Consider the following 19882-nt stretch of genomic DNA (forward strand, 5'->3'; position numbering starts at 1 on the left):
TCTGTACTGTGTGACACATTGGTGCACAAGGCCTTCAGGGGTGATTAGCTCAGACATTTTGTGGCCAGCAACCACTGAGGCCTTCAGGGATGATTAGCTCAGACATTTTGTGGCCAGCAACCACTGTATATCGTTTCTTTTAGAAAGATCCATAAAGCTAGGTGAGGATCAAGACTGAGATGAACATCCATTACCTGTCCCGTTCAGGGCCGACTCTGGCTTTTTTGCCGCCCAAGGCAAAAAAGCCTCCCACCGCCGCCGCCCCCTCCCCCCCACCAAGCACGGCAGGGGAAGGCGGTGAGCCCGGCCGGGGCTCCGCTCTCCCCGACTGGCCAGAGCGCTGGGGGGGGGGGGCGCGGGGGAGTGAGCCCGGCCGGGGCTCCGCTCTCCCCAAATCGGCCAGAGTGCCGCGCCGCCCCCCTCCAGGTGCCGCCCCAAGCACTAGCTTGGTGGGCTGGTGCCTGGAGCTGGCCCTGATCCCGTTGTTGGATTCCCATCAAAATGAAAACTGATAGTTGACAGTAGGAAATACTATTAGGGGAAGGATTGTCTCTTCACTATGTATTTTTTCAATGCCTAGCATAATGCAGCCCTAATCTCAACTGGGGTCTGGTTCTACTATGATACAAACTAAGAATAATAATTCATAGGATTCCCATGTTGTCCTATGCTTTTAAAAAGGGGGTTTGTTAGAACTAACCATTACTCACATTTAGTTAGAGTTCCAAAAATTTTAAGGAGTTAACCTGCCCAAAGCAGCAGAGAGTCCGGTGGCACCTTCAAGACTAACAGATGTCTTGGAGCATAAGCTTTTGTGGGTGAATGCCCACTTTGTCGGATGCAACACGAAAGCCTATGCTCCAATACATCTGTTAGTCTTAAAGATGCCACAGGACTCTGTTGCTTTTTACAGATCCAGACTAACACGACTACCCCTCTGATACTTGACAACCTGCCCAATTTCTTTTTCAGGTATTTACAACAGCACTTGTAGCAAGAGAGATTTTTCCCCTCACACTTTAAGTGTCTAATTTTGAGGTAATTATTTAATACAAAAATACATAACAATGAAACTATGCCATCGAGTGTCTGATATAAACCCCAAAAGCCAGGAGCTCACTCAATGAAAGGTCCATTTAAAATGAGTAAAATAACCGTTTCACAATAGTATTGAATTTCATAGCCTGACTACGTGCTCAGATCACAAAATTAAATATTGCAGCAGAATTTTTAAAAGGGCTGGGTAATTTTATGACCTTTTCCCTTTTGTAGCTGAAAGTGTAACTCATATTTAGAGTAGGACTCTCTATCCCCCTCTAGTGGCTGGACTACATAGTGGTTTATGAGCACTGCATTCTTTGCATTAATAGTGTCTTTTAGCTTAGACAGTAGACACTTGTTTTTTAATCTAGGAGTCCCAGGTTTAAACCACACTTCCAATAATCCACCTGAGGGCACTTATTACACAAGTTTAAGGACAGATTGTGCCCATATGCATATGCGTAGAGGGGCCAAGCCATTATGCGAGACTCCCTAATGGAGTTTCTTCTGAATTCTCCATGGGGGCATGTTTTGCAGAATTTCCAGTTGCACTTGCCATTAAATTATTCTTCTGTGCATATTTCTATTTACTTGCATGCACACTTAGGAGATGTTCCTTGAATGTGTAGCACCATCGTGTGATGTGTATAATTTACTCACACACACACACACACCCCTAATCAATGGCTCTTCCGTCCTGTGAAGAAACTGACATCAAGACTTGTCCTGCCCCTTCATTCAGCTGAAAGCACTCAGAGGCAGAGAGAAATAAAAGTAAGATACACACACAAAGCTTAAAGTAAAGTAAACATGACAGCCAGTCAGAGAGGCTGACGGGGGTATTTTCTAGACCTATACCATATTCACATGATAATAGTTTAAGTTCCGGTGACACATACCTCGGACTTGGATCATTTTGGTGACGTTGCCAGAGTATTCATAGAGGAGAACCAGGTTGCACTGAGCAATATCAATCCCTTCATCTGCAACTGCTGTAGTTATTAGTATCTTACTGTCGCTGTTGGTTTTGAATGAGTCCAGTACGTCCTTTTGATTTGAGAGCGTCATCCCTACAGTACAAAAAAGTCAGAATACAAAATGCACGGTGAGATGCTGAAAAGTTCCTAACTCAAATCATACACATATCCTTGCAGTCAGTACCAAAAGTCAGTCTGTTTGCTCTGGAGACTGTGAAAGAAATGCCTCAAATCAGGATACACAGCTGCCTGCTTGAGGACTAGAAAACTGCACAATATCTAACGAAGAGGGACACTTGTTAAGGTGTCACACTGTGAATCACTTTGGCAAGCAACATTTTACACTTCGAAGTGTTTGAAGTTGTCCTTTTAAAAACTGGTTTGTTTTAATGAGATCCTGTTCCCTGGCTATTTTAAAACACTAAGATATTCTCAAAATAAGTCAGATTTACTCTGTTTGGTGCAGTCAAGTATTTAAACGTGTGTTTACCTCCAACCACAGGGAAACTCTGTGAGCCACAAATGAGGCAGGGAACACCCACTGCATCGCTCTGAGTAAAGAGAGGAGGAGGGATTTTTTTAATATTATCTAGCAGAACTGTATAGCAGAGAATTGTTGCTAATGCACCTAGCGTTTTAACCAGAGGTTTTGGCAGGAAAAGCAGGAGTCTGTTTAGATGTGGTAAAATCTCCTGTACATTTCATATCCCTCCCTAATATTGATGAAGGAATTGTAGTATTGGCTTGGGCATTTGCTTGTTGGCCTGTCCTGGAACATGGAGATGGACTACAGAGATAAATTATTGCATTAAGTGGTCTGGGAACACATGGTATAACAACTTGCTTCCCTCAGGGCAAACTCCCATACCTGTCTGCTGGTTTCTTTTGTTACGCCCCATCAACACATCCGGTTTTAGGTAGCTGAGTGTAGGATTTTCATCAATCCATTTCTTCAAAGCCTGTAAAGTAAGACACCCGTTAGTAACACTTTCCACAACCCTTGGTCGCAGAAAGGGATGCAAGGAGCCCCTGGCATGTGCAATAAGAGCAGCCCAGGCAGGCTACTACACTACCCCATATTTATTTTCTAGTTGCCCCTTTTAGTAGTGTTAGAGAGAGAAGGTCTTACGGACACTAGCGCTCTTGTGGTAACAAAGAGCAGAGTGCGGGTCTCTGGCTTTAGACGGTATTCTTCATTCAGGATGAAGGTGAGCTCCTCCAGTTTGGGATTCTCATTCAGCTCATCTACTGCGGCCTCTCTCAGTTCCTGTTGTTTAGCTGGAAGAAAACGTTGACCTCCTCAGATTGCAGTTAGCATCATCCATTCCAGCAAACAGCAAGCTGACCCACATCTAGCAGCCAAATGTCAAGTGACTTTCCCTTGCCCTTAACTTCTTTAAAAATTCTCAACTATTCTCTTAAAAACAAAGAAAAAAAAGTTTTATATGTGTAACCGTGTCCCTATGGAGCTACTTCTGAATCACTTGCATTTTAAAGCTGAAATCACAGCAGCATACCCCCCGAGCAGGCATCTAAACCAGAACATTGGTCTAAAAACAACCCAGCTATTTTAAAGACAAATATTGATTCTGCTGGCTCTTGATTGACTGAGGGCTCAGCGTGTGGCCAGCCAGGCTGTGAATCTACAGTGCCCTAGCTTGCCATGTAGACAAACCCCAAAGTTATGATCCTTCCATTGGCTCCGTACAGGCAGACCCTGCATCCATGTGAATCCCCACAGACCTCAACGGGAATTACTCTGCACAATCAGTTGCCGGAGCAGAGCCTAATTTAGTACACTGGATTTCTTGATCAGCTGTTCTCCAAATGCAGGGCTACCCTGGGGCATTAAACCACAGCTCATGAAGGGGGTTAGCATCACAGCCCCTTGAGGCATTGCTGTAATACTTGCAGGAGTGCCTGGGTAGCATGAGCCCAAGTAGCACAGAGCGCAGCATGTGCCCTTTCCCCAGCTGTGTCCTACCCTTGCTCCTCCCTCTGAAGTTGCTAGCACTCATGATTTCCTCCCCTATTGCCACGCTCCCAGTGCTCATGTAAAACACAGCAGGAGAGAAAGCCTTTATCTGCTAGCCACTGACCCACATAAGAGAATAAGAGTCTATAACAGCTGACAGTGAAGGTTATTACTTCTTTAGCTCATGGTTTTAGCACTGAAGGTCCCAAGTTCAGCCCCCACTCATGAGCCAGGACACTTGTCCACTGGGAGCACAGGGAAAGTCTCACTGACTTTCCATTAACTTTAAAGTCTTTTCCTGGGCTGGAAAACAGATGGCTACTCAAAGCTGGTTTCATGCAAACAACTGGCTTGGAAGGTCTGGACCCCAGCTGTTACAGCCTCTAAACATGGATAGAAGTAAGAGGAGAAGCAAGTTGGACCACCTTAAACAATTCCTCTCCCCCTGCCTGGTACTTGCACCTTTCAGATGGGCTGCATGAAGTACCTTCAAAGTTCGCTGTTAACTGTTGATCTATCTCATCAAACCCTCCACTTCTAAGGTCATTGAAAAATTCAGTCAAGTAGGCCAACGCATCCTGAGTCCGTGCATCTTCATTGATGATGAGGGCATCATTGTATTTCTGTTTAGAGAGATGAATATATTTTTAAAGCACTCATTTCTCAGGCCAAATGCTTATCAGTAATGGGGGGGGGGGGGAGAGAGAACCCAGTGAATTTTACTAAGATAAGCTTCTGCATTTGAAATACTTGTTACTTCTACAGTAGCACAGGAAAACAGTGATTGCAAGCAGTATCCTCTGAACAGTATAGTTTTTAGTAAGCATCCAAGACACAGCTCAGATGTGGGGTGCTAAAAATGCATCTGCTCCTTTCAAACAAGTATACGTTTGCACTCTCCGCTAAACTAGACTGAGAAAAATCCACTAATTTATTTTCCAATCTGAATTTCTGAAGCCTGATTCCAATCTCAAACTGATTATTCAAACCTCTGTTTGAATGTAAGCCAGATAGGAATCGAGGCCCTGATATAGCCACAAATACTGGCCGTGATCCTACAGGATTTACACGCGTTTCAGGGTTGAGTTCAATGCACTCATGGAGGTGCTTAAAGTCCAGCACTGACATAATGCCACTGTTAGTAATCACCCGTAATTTATATTCTTATGGCTCAAGGGAGGTTTATTTTCAAAATGTTTGAAGTTCTATCCCCCAATGTTTAATTTCTGCAGTATTCTAAAGCCCTTAAGAAAACAAACTATTTGATCGTTTCACATTACATTTATTAGAATGCGTTCCACCCATTTAACCCATAGAGCTTAATAGAACATTGAAAACTGTTTTGTATGAACAAAACACACAAAATAAATGTCATCTTTCTTCTAAAATGTTACTATCGCCAGTTCCCAAGTGCCACAGGCAATTAGCCACAGGTTTCCCCAGTGCGCTCCAGTCCTTTACACATTACCCTGGAGCACAAAGAATTCAATCAAGACCTTGAATCAGATCAGATTCTGGTGTAAATTGATATAGTTCCTTGGCTTTAGTAAAAACGAGAGTCCTTGTGGCACCTTAGAGACTAACACATTTATTTGGGCATAAGCTCTCGTGGGCTAGAACCCGCAATCTGGCTCAAGGTCTTTTGCATTCCTTCTGCAGTAAAGCCAGTGGAGCTATGCCAATCTGTACTGCTGAGAGTCTGGCCCACTGCATCATCCCATAATTACTACAAAGATAAGAGCACCCAGAAATATGGGAACTGTGTAGGGTCCTAGTCAACTTCCAATTGGAGGCACCTGCACTGCTGGGAACATGACTGATCCCTCTGTACGTGCAACAGGAGAGGGCATTCACTTACCCGTAAGTGTTCAGTATAAATAAAGAGAGCTCTACAAATCCTCCTCTCTTCTTCCTTGTCCGGCAGTTGCAACATTCTGCACTTCTTCTGAGTGTCAACGATCCACTGTTCATAGCATTGCGTTCCGAAACGTTTACTCTTAATGTGGGACAACGCATCTGGTGCGGAAAGAGGCAGCAAGCATCACTACATCTTACTGAGTAGCTAACTAAAACAGCCAGAACAAGATACAGGGCACTCTACAGAAATAGTAAAAGAACATAAAGGTTGCGAAGCACTCAAAAGTTAGGAAATGCCAGAATTAAACCTTTGCAACATTAATTCAGCCCCTTTGTGTGTATGCTTTGTGTCACTGGCTTTAATTATATCATCACATCCTATTTTCTCTACAGGACCCTTGCCTCATTCAATGCACAGGATGGATAGTGTTCACGGAAGGAACAGCTAGTCAGTATTTAATTTTATCATTATTCAATGTGTGGATTTTCCAAATCCCCAAGCAACGCAATTATACCAACAGAAGTTGCTAATGTAGACCAAGCCTTGATTTCCTCCTAGGTTTTTCTATTGAGCTCATCACTATCGTCTCCAAGTGCTTTGCAAACACTTGGTTTAAGTTCACAACTCTCCTGTGAAGTGGGGGGGGGATGGTATTATCCCCATTTTATACATGGGGAATGGAGTCAGAGAGATTAAGGTCACAAATAGCCACTACTTCTGGTTACCCAATATAAGGCTGTCTCTACACTGGTGCTTTTGTCATTAAAACCTGTGTCAATCAGGGGTATGAAAAAAACACATCCCAAACACCAAAAGTTTTAACAACGAAAAGCACCCGTGTGAACAGTGCTTCATCAGCACAGGCGCGATGCTCACGCTGACCAAGCTACCGCCCCTCATTGGGTGTGGCTTTATTTGGTCTCTGGGAGAGCTCTCCCCCGGTGATAAAGAGCAACTACACTGCGCAACTTACAATGGCGTGGCTGCAGCGACACTGGCACAGCCACATCTTTTTAAGGCGTGCAGTGTAGACATAGCCCAAGACTCATAGGACCTGATTTTTCAGAATACTTAGCATTTTGTAGCACTAGCTATTCAGAACAGAGCTCTCATTGATGTCGTCTGCTGCTGTGAGCACTCAGTGCTTCCTGGGGGAGGGATAGCTCAGTGGTTTGAGCATTGGCCTGCTAACCCAGGATTGTGAGTTCAAGCCTTGAGGGGGCCATTTAGGGAACTGGGGTTAAATAAAATAAATAAATAAAAAACCACTATCTGGGGATTAGTCCTGCTTTGAGCAGGGGGTTGGACTACATGACCTCCTGAGGTCCCTTCCAACCCTGAGATTCTATGATAAATCAAAGTTATTTGCCCAAACAGGAACTCTAGCAGAGGCAGGCATAGAATCCAATTTCTAGGGTGGCAATCAACTATCTCAGCCATGAATCCACCCTCTAGTCCTGCAATCCCCTGCCTTAGTCACCACACACCTAACGAATGAGGCTGGGGTCCTACAGACAGCAGCGTCCTTCACTACACAACCCTGGCTCATTCTCTGACAGTCTCTGTGCCATAGTTCCCCCTCTGTAAAATTTATCTTCACAAGGGTCATCATGATACACTGAAGATTAGGAGGTGCTCATACGTGACGGTAAGGGGAGGAGGCATATAAACACTTAAGATAGATAATTGGCAAGAGGAGTCCAAGGAAACAGTCGGGAGATGCAGCACATGAGGTAAAATGTAGGCAGGACAGTGCCATATAGAACCTCAAAGGACAAAGAAGCTAAACTTAATTCACACAGGAAGCCAGTGAACGAACTCAAAGAGCGTAAGGGACCGTGTGTATGTCAGAGTAGCAGGAGAGGACGATAAGTTTCAGCTGCCGTTTTAGGAGAAGGGGGAAGCACAGAGACAGGAAAAGATGCTACTGCAATAGTCAAGGTAAGATATGCCCAAGGCCTCATTATGCGATCCTTTAGCTTAGGCTCATTTTATAGGCAACATCTAGAGAAATACCACATACCAGAATGTTCTCTGTAGGGAAAAAAACAAACAAACAAAAAAAAAAAAAAACACCTGCATTCTAAAGAAAGCTCTGGTATTTTTACTTACAATTATTTGACAGTTTCACAATCTATACACTCAGACTAGGCAATCTGGTTTCATGGCATGTCAAATGATGGGTGACATTACAAATTAAGACAGCTTGAATGATAAGCAAAAAGCTAGTTTTCCATGTGTAACTTATTTAATCTAAGAGCTATTAGAAAAGAGAAAATGGAAGGAAAAGAAAAGGTAAAAATAAAGAGGGGAAAGGAATCTGAAGGAACGAATGCTGCTGCAGTAAGTAAGAGGAGTTCATTATTGATCGAGTCTAAAAATGAACCCCCAGTTCTCTCCCACTGGTCTGCATTTGGTGTAATCTTACCTATTGGGTAAATCTTGCTTGCCAGGGCCTCAGTTTCAGACATCAGGACTGAGATAATGGCCATAAAGTGGTTTTTGGGGCGCTTCCCGACTAGTCTGAAAGCTAGAGTCACAAGAAGGAACCACAAAGCTGATTAATAAATATTTCCAGGCCCTCTATCAAACATGACAAACTGCTACATGGAGCCTGGACCGAAGAACAGTGGGCCTGGATGTTCTTTGCTAACTTCCTTTGTTGCTGTGTCTTTGAGCCTTGGAAGGGCCAAGTTGGACCTAGCTATGCAATCAAAAAAATGCCTTTATCATCAGAAAGAATCCCTAGCTCTATGCAGGCAAAATTCTATGGGCAAGATCAGTGCGGAAAGAATTGATTTTCACCATTTCAGGTTTACTATTCATAATGTACTATTATGCGATCAGTTACTTGATCTATACTACACTGCAAATAGCACCTGCAAAAAGCAAACCTAGGAAATGATTGGGGAAACAGAGCCCTTCAGCTCTAGGAAATTCCCATCTAACATCCAGCTAATGCGTTTCAGTCCATTCCTCTTCCTTTATTTCCTTTCATGCAACTCTCAGTAAAGGCTTGGTTACAACCGTCACAGCGCAGTGTTCCCTAGGGGCTTGACTATGCGCTTGGTGGAAGCACAATGGAGTCGCACGGCCCTACAGGGAGCATCAGAGACAGGAACTCAGGAAAGCACGCCACTTCCTAAAAGGCTTGGGCACGCAGAGGCAGAGCACCCATGGCATACAGATCGCTACCTTGCATGCGGCTGGCCAGATCCATGGGTCAAGTCTATGACAGATACTGATCCACAGTCCAGCTGCCTTTGGGTGCCCTTGGGGGGTAAGACTTCTCTGCTCCAGCACTAGAGGAGCACACGGACTGACATTCTATCTAGCCCTGACTCAGGCCACATACACTGGGAAAGGCTCCTTTTGTGCTCTCCCTCTGCCCACTCTTGGCAACCACACACACACACACACACACACACACACACACACACACACATACATACATACATACACACACACTCTAGAAGCAGCACTGTACATATTCCTTCTCCACACACCGCACAGGCAGGCAAACTAAACGGGACGTGGAGACAGTCCAACTTAATCATATACTCCAAACTCTAATCTTTTAGACAGCACATTCATATTTAATAGAAATAGCCCTAAACCAAAACCTGCATCCAAACAGGAATGCTCAAGATTTGGATCTAAATTCTGCGGCTAGAGCTTATCGTCAAGTAATTCTGAGACAGGCACTAGAATTCCTGACAGGTTAACATTTGTTTCCCTCCTTTCAGATATCAAATATGACCAGGCACCAACATTTATCTTTACAAAGTTACCTCAGATGAGAGTGCATCTTGGACTGAAAAATTTCTCAAGAAAATGGGGCATAACAGGATTACACATTACATTCAATGTTTTGGCACTATGTTTTCCAACCCTAAAGATATACAAGAAACAAAAGATAGATCAAGTTTAGTTTCACACTCACTTCAGGCCTGATCCAGCAAAGCACAAGCGTGTGAGAGTAGTGTGCTTAAAATTAAGCACGTGGGCAAGTGCTTTTCTGGATGAGATCCTTACACAGGTTTTGGATTTGTGCAACTCCACTGATCTAAAAGAGGGTACTCCCAATTTACAGCAGTTTATGTGAGAGGAACATCAGGCCCACCAGAACTTCAGCCCCGATTCAGGAAAACATCCCTATTTCAGGACAGCACTTCAGAACATCCTTTAAGTGTGGGCATAAGTCACACTGAAGTTAACAGGACTCAATCACATGCTGCTTAATTTTGAGCATTCGATTGAAGTGCTGTCCTGAATGGAGATGCAGTTAAGTCTGTTTTCAGACACTAGACTGACGCAGGACCTTAGCAGTGATACATTCCTACTGAAACACTTACATTTTTGGGGCCTGTATACAATCTCCTCCAGTTCTTGTGTGTTCTCTCTGATGGTAGATATGACTTGTATGTCGAGGCAGGCGCAGAGGGTACAGATGTATTCTATCGTCTCCTCGAGGGTCTTGGCACTGCCCACGCCGACCGAGGCTGTTAAGCCAACAATCTGAACACATTCATGTACAAAATAGATATGTTCATGTCATTAAAAAGAAGCAGCCAGTAACATGATAGTCCCCTGACTGATCTTCCTTGTTAGTAAAGAGAGGGCAGAGGTGGGAGAAATCAAGAACACTGGCATGGATATTCTGAATAAAAAGCTAGCAAGATCTATTACATTCTATTCTCCTCCCTCCCCAAGATTTTTCTCAAGATCCAGATGTTCTTGCCAGTCTTGCATCAGTGGTAGGAGAAACTTCAATTCTGGCCCATTCAGAGTCAATTTTGCTTCTTAAAGACAACACAGCACCTAATGTACTTTTAGAGGCTATAAATTATTAAGTCACAATTGAATCATTGTGGCCCAACACCTGTGCTGCTGTCCTGGAAGGAGCAAGTCAAGGATTATATTTTGTAACCTGGGCTTTCCTCCCATGAGCCCTTCATCAGAATCCAGTTTGGAGTTAAAAAGATTAGGTCTTGTCTTGCTGACTAAAAGGAGACTGCTGCTGGAAAAGTGGCCCAGCCAGAAGCCTCCGAGTGAAACACGGGTTTAATATTTGAAGTTGCAGTGGTAGCAAGGTGGGGTTTGCAGGAAAAATGGAAAAAAGATGAAAGGCATAGCTAACAAAACCTCAGCAGGTGGTCCTGATTTCAAATGCTCCCAACCCTGGGTGGTGCCTTACCTGAGGCAGCTGTTTCACAGCGGAGTCAAATTTAAGATTCAAGTAGCTGGTCATTAACACATTATAGGGGTGATTCCCAGTGGTGTTGTGGCACTCATCAAATATAATCAAAGTGAAAATGGCAAGGGAAGGAACAGTTCCATCTTTGAGAGCATTCACAAGGATCTGAGGTGTCAAGACAATGATATCATTCCCTTCAATGACGCTTGCTGAAGAGACATCCCCAGCCGTTTCCCCAGAAATCCCCGCAACTTCGTACCTGGGAGAGAAAAGACGTGTGTCGTGACATTAATACAGAGTATGTTCACATTAGTACATCCACAGAGCAGGAAAAGCAAGAAGATAGGGCAAGATCTCCTTGGGGAATCAACCAAGGTAGTGAGATTTGATATCAGGCCCAAAATCTTCAATTGTGAGTGCCTTAAGTTAGATACCCAAGGTCTGATACAAAACCCATTAAGGTCAATGAGAGTCTATTGATTCATATGGGCTTTGGAACAGGACTCTAAATAGGTGACCACATTTTCAGAGGTACTGATCCCCTGCAACTCCCCCAACTGAAACATGTTTGGTTTAGGACAGTGGATTTTTTTTATCAGCATCATCCATTCAACCATCATCCTTTACTTATGAAATAGGTTTTCTGAATACAATCCATCCCACCCTCTATGTATCTGGGCTATAAGAAAAAAGAGAAGACACTTCCTGAACTTAGTATTGAGACACTTACATGCGGATGCATGTCAATTAGCTCCTTTAAACCTAAATGAAAGTTATAAGTCCATACAAGGGCTCTATATGGCTGCACCTAAGTAGCTGCTTTTCAGAGGCAGCCTTCAATTACACCTCAAAGACAGTTTGGTCACTTTTTGATTGGATGTATTTTCATCTTCTGAGTTTGGGCCACACTTTTTACCAGAACTTTATTGAGAGACAGTCCTGAAATGGTGTTTTAAAAAAAAAAAAAAAAAAGCCCCCCAAGAGGTAGGATCATGAGGATGTAAAGGAACCTATGGTTTGGAACTCTGAAGTAAAGAAACCTGAAGACTACACGTGTGGACTCGTACCTACCTAGTTCTTTCAAAGTGTTGCGTGAAGACTTTTTTCTGTTGTTCATATACTGGAACTTTAGTAGCTAGAAAGACAATCTTCCCTTTCTGTTCCTTGGGCATGTTTTGGAGATGATCGTCACAAATCAGAAGTGCCACAAAGGTTTTCCCAGATCCTTTTAAACATCAAGCATGAAAACAAAGAATTAGTAACAAAAAGCTGGAATATTCCCTCACCACAAGTGCAGCTGTAACAATTTAAGGCTCCTTGTGGGCAAACCCATGTTCTTACTTTAAGCTCACTGCAGGAATGCAGTTGGGGGATCCAGGATACTTAGCATCACTCTCTATGTCGTGATCTTGGTACTGAAACAGACTCAGTAGTACAGAAGACAACTTATCTACCATATAGAATGACAGCCCTTTGACATAAAGTAATGGATTAAGGGGGAAGTGATAGCTGTCATTCAGAGTGTACTGGCTTTATTTGTTTAAAGGGATGCAAATTTCCTATCAGTTTTGTCCTCTTCTGTTTCACAAACCCTGATTTCATTTCACTTCAGTTTCTTATGGCTTTGCTAGGATTGCTTCCTTGTTTATCAGCAGCACTCTAAATAATATTACGGCTATCTTCTGAACCACAACGGTGTTTTGAGTTATATCTCATAATCACAGGAACTCCCCAATGCACGAAAAGCTTGTTTTTCTAGAGCAGTACTTGTGTCAAAACAAAACTTTAAATAAATAAATAAAAGGAGAGAGAGAAGGGGGGGAAAAAAAAGTGTAAAATCCAGAGATGTTCCTCATCAGATTACAGCTGTTTAAGGTCCATTAAATTTTGCTCATTTCCAACTTTTCCTTTAAGCCAGAATATCAACCTTTTTGTAACTACTTCGTGTATTGCTGCATACACAGTTTATTTTATGAATACAAAAAAATGTAACTATATATGGGAATTAGTGCACAAAGAACACACAAATACTTCCCGACACAATGGCCTCTATGCTACCCTATTCACGCTGCATTAACTCTTATGTGCCCCACACAGATCCCCAACTTTCTGTATCCTCCTCTCCCCACTTTCACTTCCCCTCCCCCTGAAGCCCACTTTCTCCTTGGGCCATATACTGCTGCACTCCTCCCCCATATGACCTTTACTCACTCCTTACATTGCTCCCAGTGCACAGTCTGGATTGCTCCATGGTCCTCCTTTGTCCTCCCACAGCTTTCTTCCCTAATTGCAGTCTTTTTTTTTTAAACAGTTAAGTGAGCGGAGATATGGGGGAAGGACATCATGATTCTTCAGGATTGTGGGTGTATGTGAGGTGGTGGGGGGGTCCAGTCCCTCAGCCAGACTTATGACCCTCCGATAGTGTCACACTACAGGTAGAAGCTGATCTGTGGACTGTCAATGTGAGTCTTTCCATTGACTTCAATGAGCTTTGGATCAGGTCACTGGTGCATATCTGCTGCCACGGTATCTTCATCTGCAAGTCTCCCCACACAGTCCTCCTCACCCTTCCCACACACTTCAGTTTCTCCCTCCACAGCCCCTCTTCCCAAAGCCTCTGTGAGGAATGAAGTTGGTGATTCAGGCTGGCAGCATCTGAGGGAAGTAGCCAGTGAAAGGTGACTGCTCAGTCAGCTACTCTTTGCAGAAGGGGAACAGCTGTTTTGTGGTTAAACTTTAACATTGACCTGTTCCTGAGCGGACATGAAAATGTCCCTGAGGTCTGGAGTTTGTAGAGACTGCAGCTCTTTACTTAGACAGAAAATCTCCAGCAGAGTCTCAAGATAAATTTCTAAGGTCTCAATTTTAAACCTTTTCTCTGTGAAAGTTAGCAAAATGTTGCCCCACACAAACATTATGGAAAATGTAATTGGCCCATGAAGGACTAGTTTGGAAATTTCACAGGGAACATTCAAATATCAAAGTGCAAAAGAGAGGGATTTTAGTTCTGCTGTAAATGCCATAGACTCAGACTTTAAGGTCAGAAGGGACCATCATAATCTAGTCTCACTCCCTGCACGTTGCAGGCCACAGAACCTCACCCACTATCTCCGCAGGACATAACTAGTGAGTTCTTGGGGGTCCTCTGTAATCACTGTGGATTAAATTTAATGGGTAGCTTGCTTTTAAATAAAAGGTTGATGGGAGAATTTGACAAATTCTTGTCCTAAACGACAACATTGTGATGTCCATTTCCCCTCCCCCAGACTCTTCCCCCCCAAGCCCCCCCCTCTCATACCACACACAAAAAAAAAAACAATTTCCAAAAAAAAAAAAAAAAAAAAAATTCAACACTGGGAATACACGTTCTTACCAGTAGGAGCACATATGATTGTATTTTTCCCACTGACAGCAGGCCGGGCAAGCTCAATCTGATAACTTCTAGCCTTCTTTGGTCCATAAGTAGGTTGTTGAGACACTTCTAGAACATAAATAAGCAAAGTTCAGTATATGCTGTGGTGAAGAACATGATCCATTATATAAAATGGATAAGTAATGCTTTGGTTTGAATACATTATCCCCCATATATAGTTATGATCTAAAATTAATGAGTAGCACTTGAGGGGAAAGATTTTTTTAACAGACCATATACCAGACTGGAACTTTCCGTGGTTTGTGTGTTACAAGCTGGCATTTTGTAAAGCCTGTTTATTCTCCCTCAGATGAACTCCTTTCAAACTCTTTGCTGGCAGAGTCAACACTGATCTTACCTTGACCCAATCTTTTCAAGCCAGAAAGCATAGCACCTGATAAAAATGTCGGTCTGTGTCTCCCCAGAACAGATTGTATGAACACTATGTACAGCTTGAATGTGTCTTATTTTAATCCTTCTGGTCCAATGACTCCTACACCTTTCAATGTTTTCTTTAATCCAGGGGCTCTCAGCCTTTAAAAACCAAAGAGCCGTTCTGACAGAGTTACTAGTTATTGTTTTGTGACTAACAGATAGTGATAGCACAAATTAACATTTGTCAAAACAGTTCAGAAAACAAGCAGTATTTTAGGGCTCCCTTAGCTTTGTTCCAGCCAGGGCACAGACCAATATGCTGCTGTTTATCTAAATTACCAGTTACTAAGTCATGTGGTGACTTACTCAAATCAGAGAAGAGCCATGGATTGAGTTCCACTATTTTAACCCCTTCATGAGGGTGCTCCTCTGAAACACCAACTTTCCAGTGAGTGTATGGGAAACAAGGAGCAGCATATGATGCATGTCATGCCCAAGGCATTGGGCATTTTTAGCAGCAAACAGTGAAGTTAAACAATTAAACTGGGAAGTACGAAATTCAATGCAGAAGGCTCTATTTTCTACAATTATCTTCTTTTGAGCCATTTTAAGGACACCACACACATTTTAAAAGTGCAAAGGAGTGCACAGTTCTAATGTTTGCAAGCGTGTTAAGCTGCTGAATATTACCTGAAGGAGAACACGGACTTTCACTGAAATTGTGAACTTCTGCTTCTTCGGAATACTGTACATTTATGTCGAAGGCACTACTGGTCCCATTCTGGTCCTCCATCATTTCAACATCCATCTCTTTATTGTCACCTGAACAACACCAAGGCAAGCATCTTAGCCATCTTTTCCACTTTAAAAGTCATACTTTTGACAGGTCAGGAAAGTGGTTCTCCCACAATGCCGAATCTTATTGGGAAAGAAGTTGTTTGCTGGCAGTGGAGGAGGTCAGACTAGATGATCATGATGGTCCCTTCTGGCCTTATGTCTATGAGGTAAAAATAAAATGCCTTGTCCAGGCTGGGCTTAAGGTAGACAAATGACTATGTGGACCCCTATGATTTTAGAAGTGCCACATGCTCATAAAAGCACAGCCTATTCAACCTCCTCTTCCTCCTTGTATCAGTCTAAGATTTATTTCTGACTAGTTCTGAGGGCATATGCTAAATATTCCTTGCTCCCCCTATATTGTGTGTTTTGGAACAGTTTTCTCATAGAACTATCATTAGTTTAGCTGTGACAAAAAACATACAAAACCAAAAAGCACATCAGAGCTACCTTTCTTCTCTTCACTGCTAGCCAAGAAATTAAGTTCCAAAGAGTAGGCTTTAGTTAGCAGTGCCTCCTGTCAGCAACTCTTTGACTGTTCGAGTTGTGACATCTCCAACATGGATAATTTCTCTTATGATCCAAGAGCATCCCCAATTGTGTACACTTTCGTTTTATTAAGGTAGATGTCATAAGAGGCCCAAAAAGCCTTTAAAAAAAAGGCTATAAAATACAGGTGATTTGGGAGTTGGGGGGGAGGGGAGAACCCAAAGACACAAAATTACACAGACCAGGTTACTGTAATATAAAGCTGTCTCCAAATCAGAGCCAACCACATAAGTTACTTAAAATAGCTAAACATTTACAAAAAAATATTTTTTCTCCCCAATTTGCTAATTAAAACTATTTCAAACAAGCTCCTTATGTTCCAGGTCAAAGCAGATCAAGTATAAAAAAATGGAATCTAGATTCACCCATAACAATCACTTGGTTTAGATATGTAGTGCCCAATCCTACCATCGTCAACTCAAGAATGTCCCTGGTAATTCCAAAGCAAGCTCAATTGTGAGGGTATTTTTATAATCTCAAAGAAGAATCTCAAACGAAAAACACAACAACATGGTAAATTCAGTGGCAGAGGGTGGACTTAATGGGAAATTCCGCATTTGCAGAAAACAAAAGGAGTTGCTCAGTCTGAGGGCCAGTAGATGCTGCTCAACAAATTCTGAAACACACTGTCTTTACCTTTCTGTTGTGTGCACAGATGTGTAGGGACAAGGTGATCAGTCCATTAGGTATTGTGGAAACCTATACTGATCACTTTACAACAGGGACGGCAAGTCAAAGGTAGGTTTATCAGCTTCAATAAGAGACATCAACTTGACAAATCACATTTGTCTGAAAATGTTGTGCCTTTCATTTACAAACACATACAATAATGATAAATGAATACAGTCGATGGTGTGGGACAAATTTTTCCAGTTGTTCACTTTGTGCAGTCAGTTTCTTCATTTATCTTGTATAATTAATTTCTCCTTTGCTAAAAAAGACCCTATCATCATCATCATCATCATCAATAGGGCAGCAAAAAAAATAAAAATAAAAATCTTTAGAACATTTTTATATTTCAGGGTTGTTTACTACCAGACACACTTTTTTTTAAAACTAAGTCAATTAAAAAAAAAAAAAAAAAAAAAAAAAAAAGAAAGGAATCACACTGACAGTGTCCCTTTAAGGTAATCTCATCTTCCTGAAGACAATTCATGTCTGGTACAACAACAGAACCTTAAGCATAGAATATGATAAAATTTGCATATTACCTTCTTTCATATTCCACAGTTTGCTTGCTCGGTCATATCCTGCTTGTTCTAGAGCCAGATGAAAGGTTTTGGGCCAGTTTTCCTTGTCTGACCTAGAAAGGCATTCAATGAGCTTTACAGCACCAGCCATTCTGCCTTTCAGTTCTTTGACCTGCATAATGCACAAGCAAAGTTTGTGACTGCTTCCAAAATATCAAAAAGTGTGTCATTCGAAAGAAAAACATTGTTGAGCCTTTACAGCGGAAAACTCTTTAAAGTTCTGTTGTGTATCTACATAACTGTATAGCCCACGATTGTTCTGATCCTGTAAACACTTAAGCACGGGCATAGCTTTACACACACAAGCAGCCCCATTGAACTCCACTGGACTACTGGCAACTGTGTTTAGGTGTTTGCAGGATGGAGGTCTATGACAGCTTTCTATTCCTCAGTTCCACAATCTGTAAAGAGGGGATACTAATGCTTATCCACCTTTGTAAAGTGCTTTGTGATCACATGATGAAGAGTCCCTTGTAAGTACGAAGTATTAGAATAAACCCAGATGAAAGATTTTTAAGTTAACTGAAATGGAGCATTTTTCAAAACATACAAAAGAAATGATGCACTGCTTTAAATCTGAATAAAATATTGTAATAGCTTAGAAAGTTCCTCTCGGCCTATCAGTTGTCTGGAAGCCAGTAAAAGCAGGGATGGAGACCATCTTATTGGCTGCCTCGTAACGTGTCAAGCATACTGATGCTTTAACAGATAAATAACATGGCTTGTAACATACCAAAAGAGGTAAAAATCAAGCACATAACTTTAACTCTCACTGAGAAGAGGGAATCTAACTGGTGGATTTAAAAGCTACAGATTAGAAGTTTCATTTTGCTTTTTAAAGGCCTTTATGGGTGTGAGGCTGAGCCAGTGAGGGTTAAGCAACCAGCAGGCTGTATGACTTGAAAACAACCCTTAAGGACATATTAGAAGAGTACTGAAATGGCAAACAGGGCCATTCCTTATAGATAGTTAGCAAAGCCATGTTAAATAAACCAGAGTCCTTAAAATGTAGGTCTATATTGTTAGAGAACCAAGTAGAAGATACTAACTGTATTTATCTATGCTTACCTACATCTTGTTAGAGTTTAGCAATGTGATCTAAGCAGTTTGTAGATGCTAAACTTCTGTTCCTGTCTATAATGTTTCATTATTGTATTTTATTGATTCAACGATCAAAAGGGGATATTAAAATTTAGATAGAACTTGTGGTGTAGTGACATTATTGTATTCAATTCTCTTTGAAATGTGTGACTCCACAATGTAAATCTACCTGTGAGCTGTTTGAATGGTTAATTGATTTATGCTAATGAATGCAACTAGATACCAGTGTATGCCTAGGAAACAGATTAGCTTCAAAGCAACAATGTACTTACCCTATTCTTCATCCAAGGGAAGCCTGCTGTGATCATTTGCTGACAAGAGGCTTATCCACTGAACTTAGTTATAAAGGAAGTTGGGCCTGATCCTGTTTTATCTCAGATGTTCTTAAACTTTGTCAGGGAAAGTCTAAGTTGCAAGACTGAAGTCTCCAGGCCTATACTGGATTATCCCTGCAATTTCTCATGGAAGAATCGCAACAAACTATGCACCTGGACTTCCTATTGGACTATACCCTTTTAAATTGATTTCAGAAGGATTTTTAGAAATTTACTGTGATTAATTGCTGTTTTAATCACACTGTTAAACAGAATACCAATTTAAATTTGTTGTAGGTATTTTTGAATGTTTTTCTACATTTTCAAATATATTGATTTCAAACACAACACAATACAAAGTATACAGTGGAATGGTGGTTGAAGCAGGATAAGGCATACAAATGTTTAGCGTATCTGGCACTTAAATACCTTGCAATGCCAGCTACAGCAGTGTAGACTGGCGCAGACTCACCCCTGCGGTGCCTCCTGCTGGTCATCTCCGGGAATTAGCTCCCTCAGCCTTGGAGCACCCTCTGCAGGCCAGTGATCTGCCTGTCCTCTGGCCCCTGTGTCCCTCCCTGGACCCCGCTGCCCCTTTCTCTGGCTGCTGCCCCTTGGCAGTATCCACACACTCTTCGGGTCTCCCCTCCCCAGGGAGCCCCCACCCACTATCCCCACCTCGCCTCAGAATAAGGCCACTGCCCGTCACCAACTAGCCCCCGCTCCCTGGGCAGACTGAAGTATAAGCCACTCATTACAGGCCAGGTTGGGTTTGGACCTGCTGCCTTGGCCTTCCCCTGGGCTGCCCTCTGCAACTCCCAGTACCCCTTGGCCTTCTGCTAGGCTGCAGCCTGAGGCTTTCCAGGCTGGAGCTCCCTAGCTCCTCTGCCTTTCCCCAGCCCTGCTCCACTCAGGTACCCTGTCTCTATCTCCCTGCAGCCAGGCCCGTCTCCCTCTACAGCTACAGAGAGATTGTTTGGCCTCTGGCTCACAGCC

General features: G+C 42.5%; 1 protein-coding gene across 2 annotated transcripts in view; it reads right to left on the reverse strand.

Moving 5' to 3' along the window:
* The window catches only part of DDX58 (DExD/H-box helicase 58), a 33405-nt gene that overhangs the window by 4936 nt on the left and 8587 nt on the right, over positions 1-19882 (reverse strand). For both annotated transcript variants that reach the window (XM_034774409.1, XM_034774410.1), the window contains exons 4-15: positions 17433-17583; positions 15526-15657; positions 14422-14529; positions 12120-12273; positions 11049-11307; positions 10207-10369; positions 8280-8381; positions 5852-6009; positions 4481-4616; positions 3148-3296; positions 2887-2977; positions 1941-2111 (exon numbers count right to left, since the gene is read on the reverse strand). In XM_034774409.1, coding sequence (XP_034630300.1) covers positions 1941-2111; positions 2887-2977; positions 3148-3296; positions 4481-4616; positions 5852-6009; positions 8280-8381; positions 10207-10369; positions 11049-11307; positions 12120-12273; positions 14422-14529; positions 15526-15657; positions 17433-17583 — 1774 coding nt within the window. The remainder of the gene's footprint in view (positions 1-1940; positions 2112-2886; positions 2978-3147; positions 3297-4480; positions 4617-5851; positions 6010-8279; positions 8382-10206; positions 10370-11048; positions 11308-12119; positions 12274-14421; positions 14530-15525; positions 15658-17432; positions 17584-19882) is intronic.

The sequence above is a fragment of the Trachemys scripta genome, chromosome 6 (genome assembly GCF_013100865.1).
Source record: "Trachemys scripta elegans isolate TJP31775 chromosome 6, CAS_Tse_1.0, whole genome shotgun sequence".
NCBI classification, from domain to species: Eukaryota; Metazoa; Chordata; order Testudines; family Emydidae; genus Trachemys; species Trachemys scripta.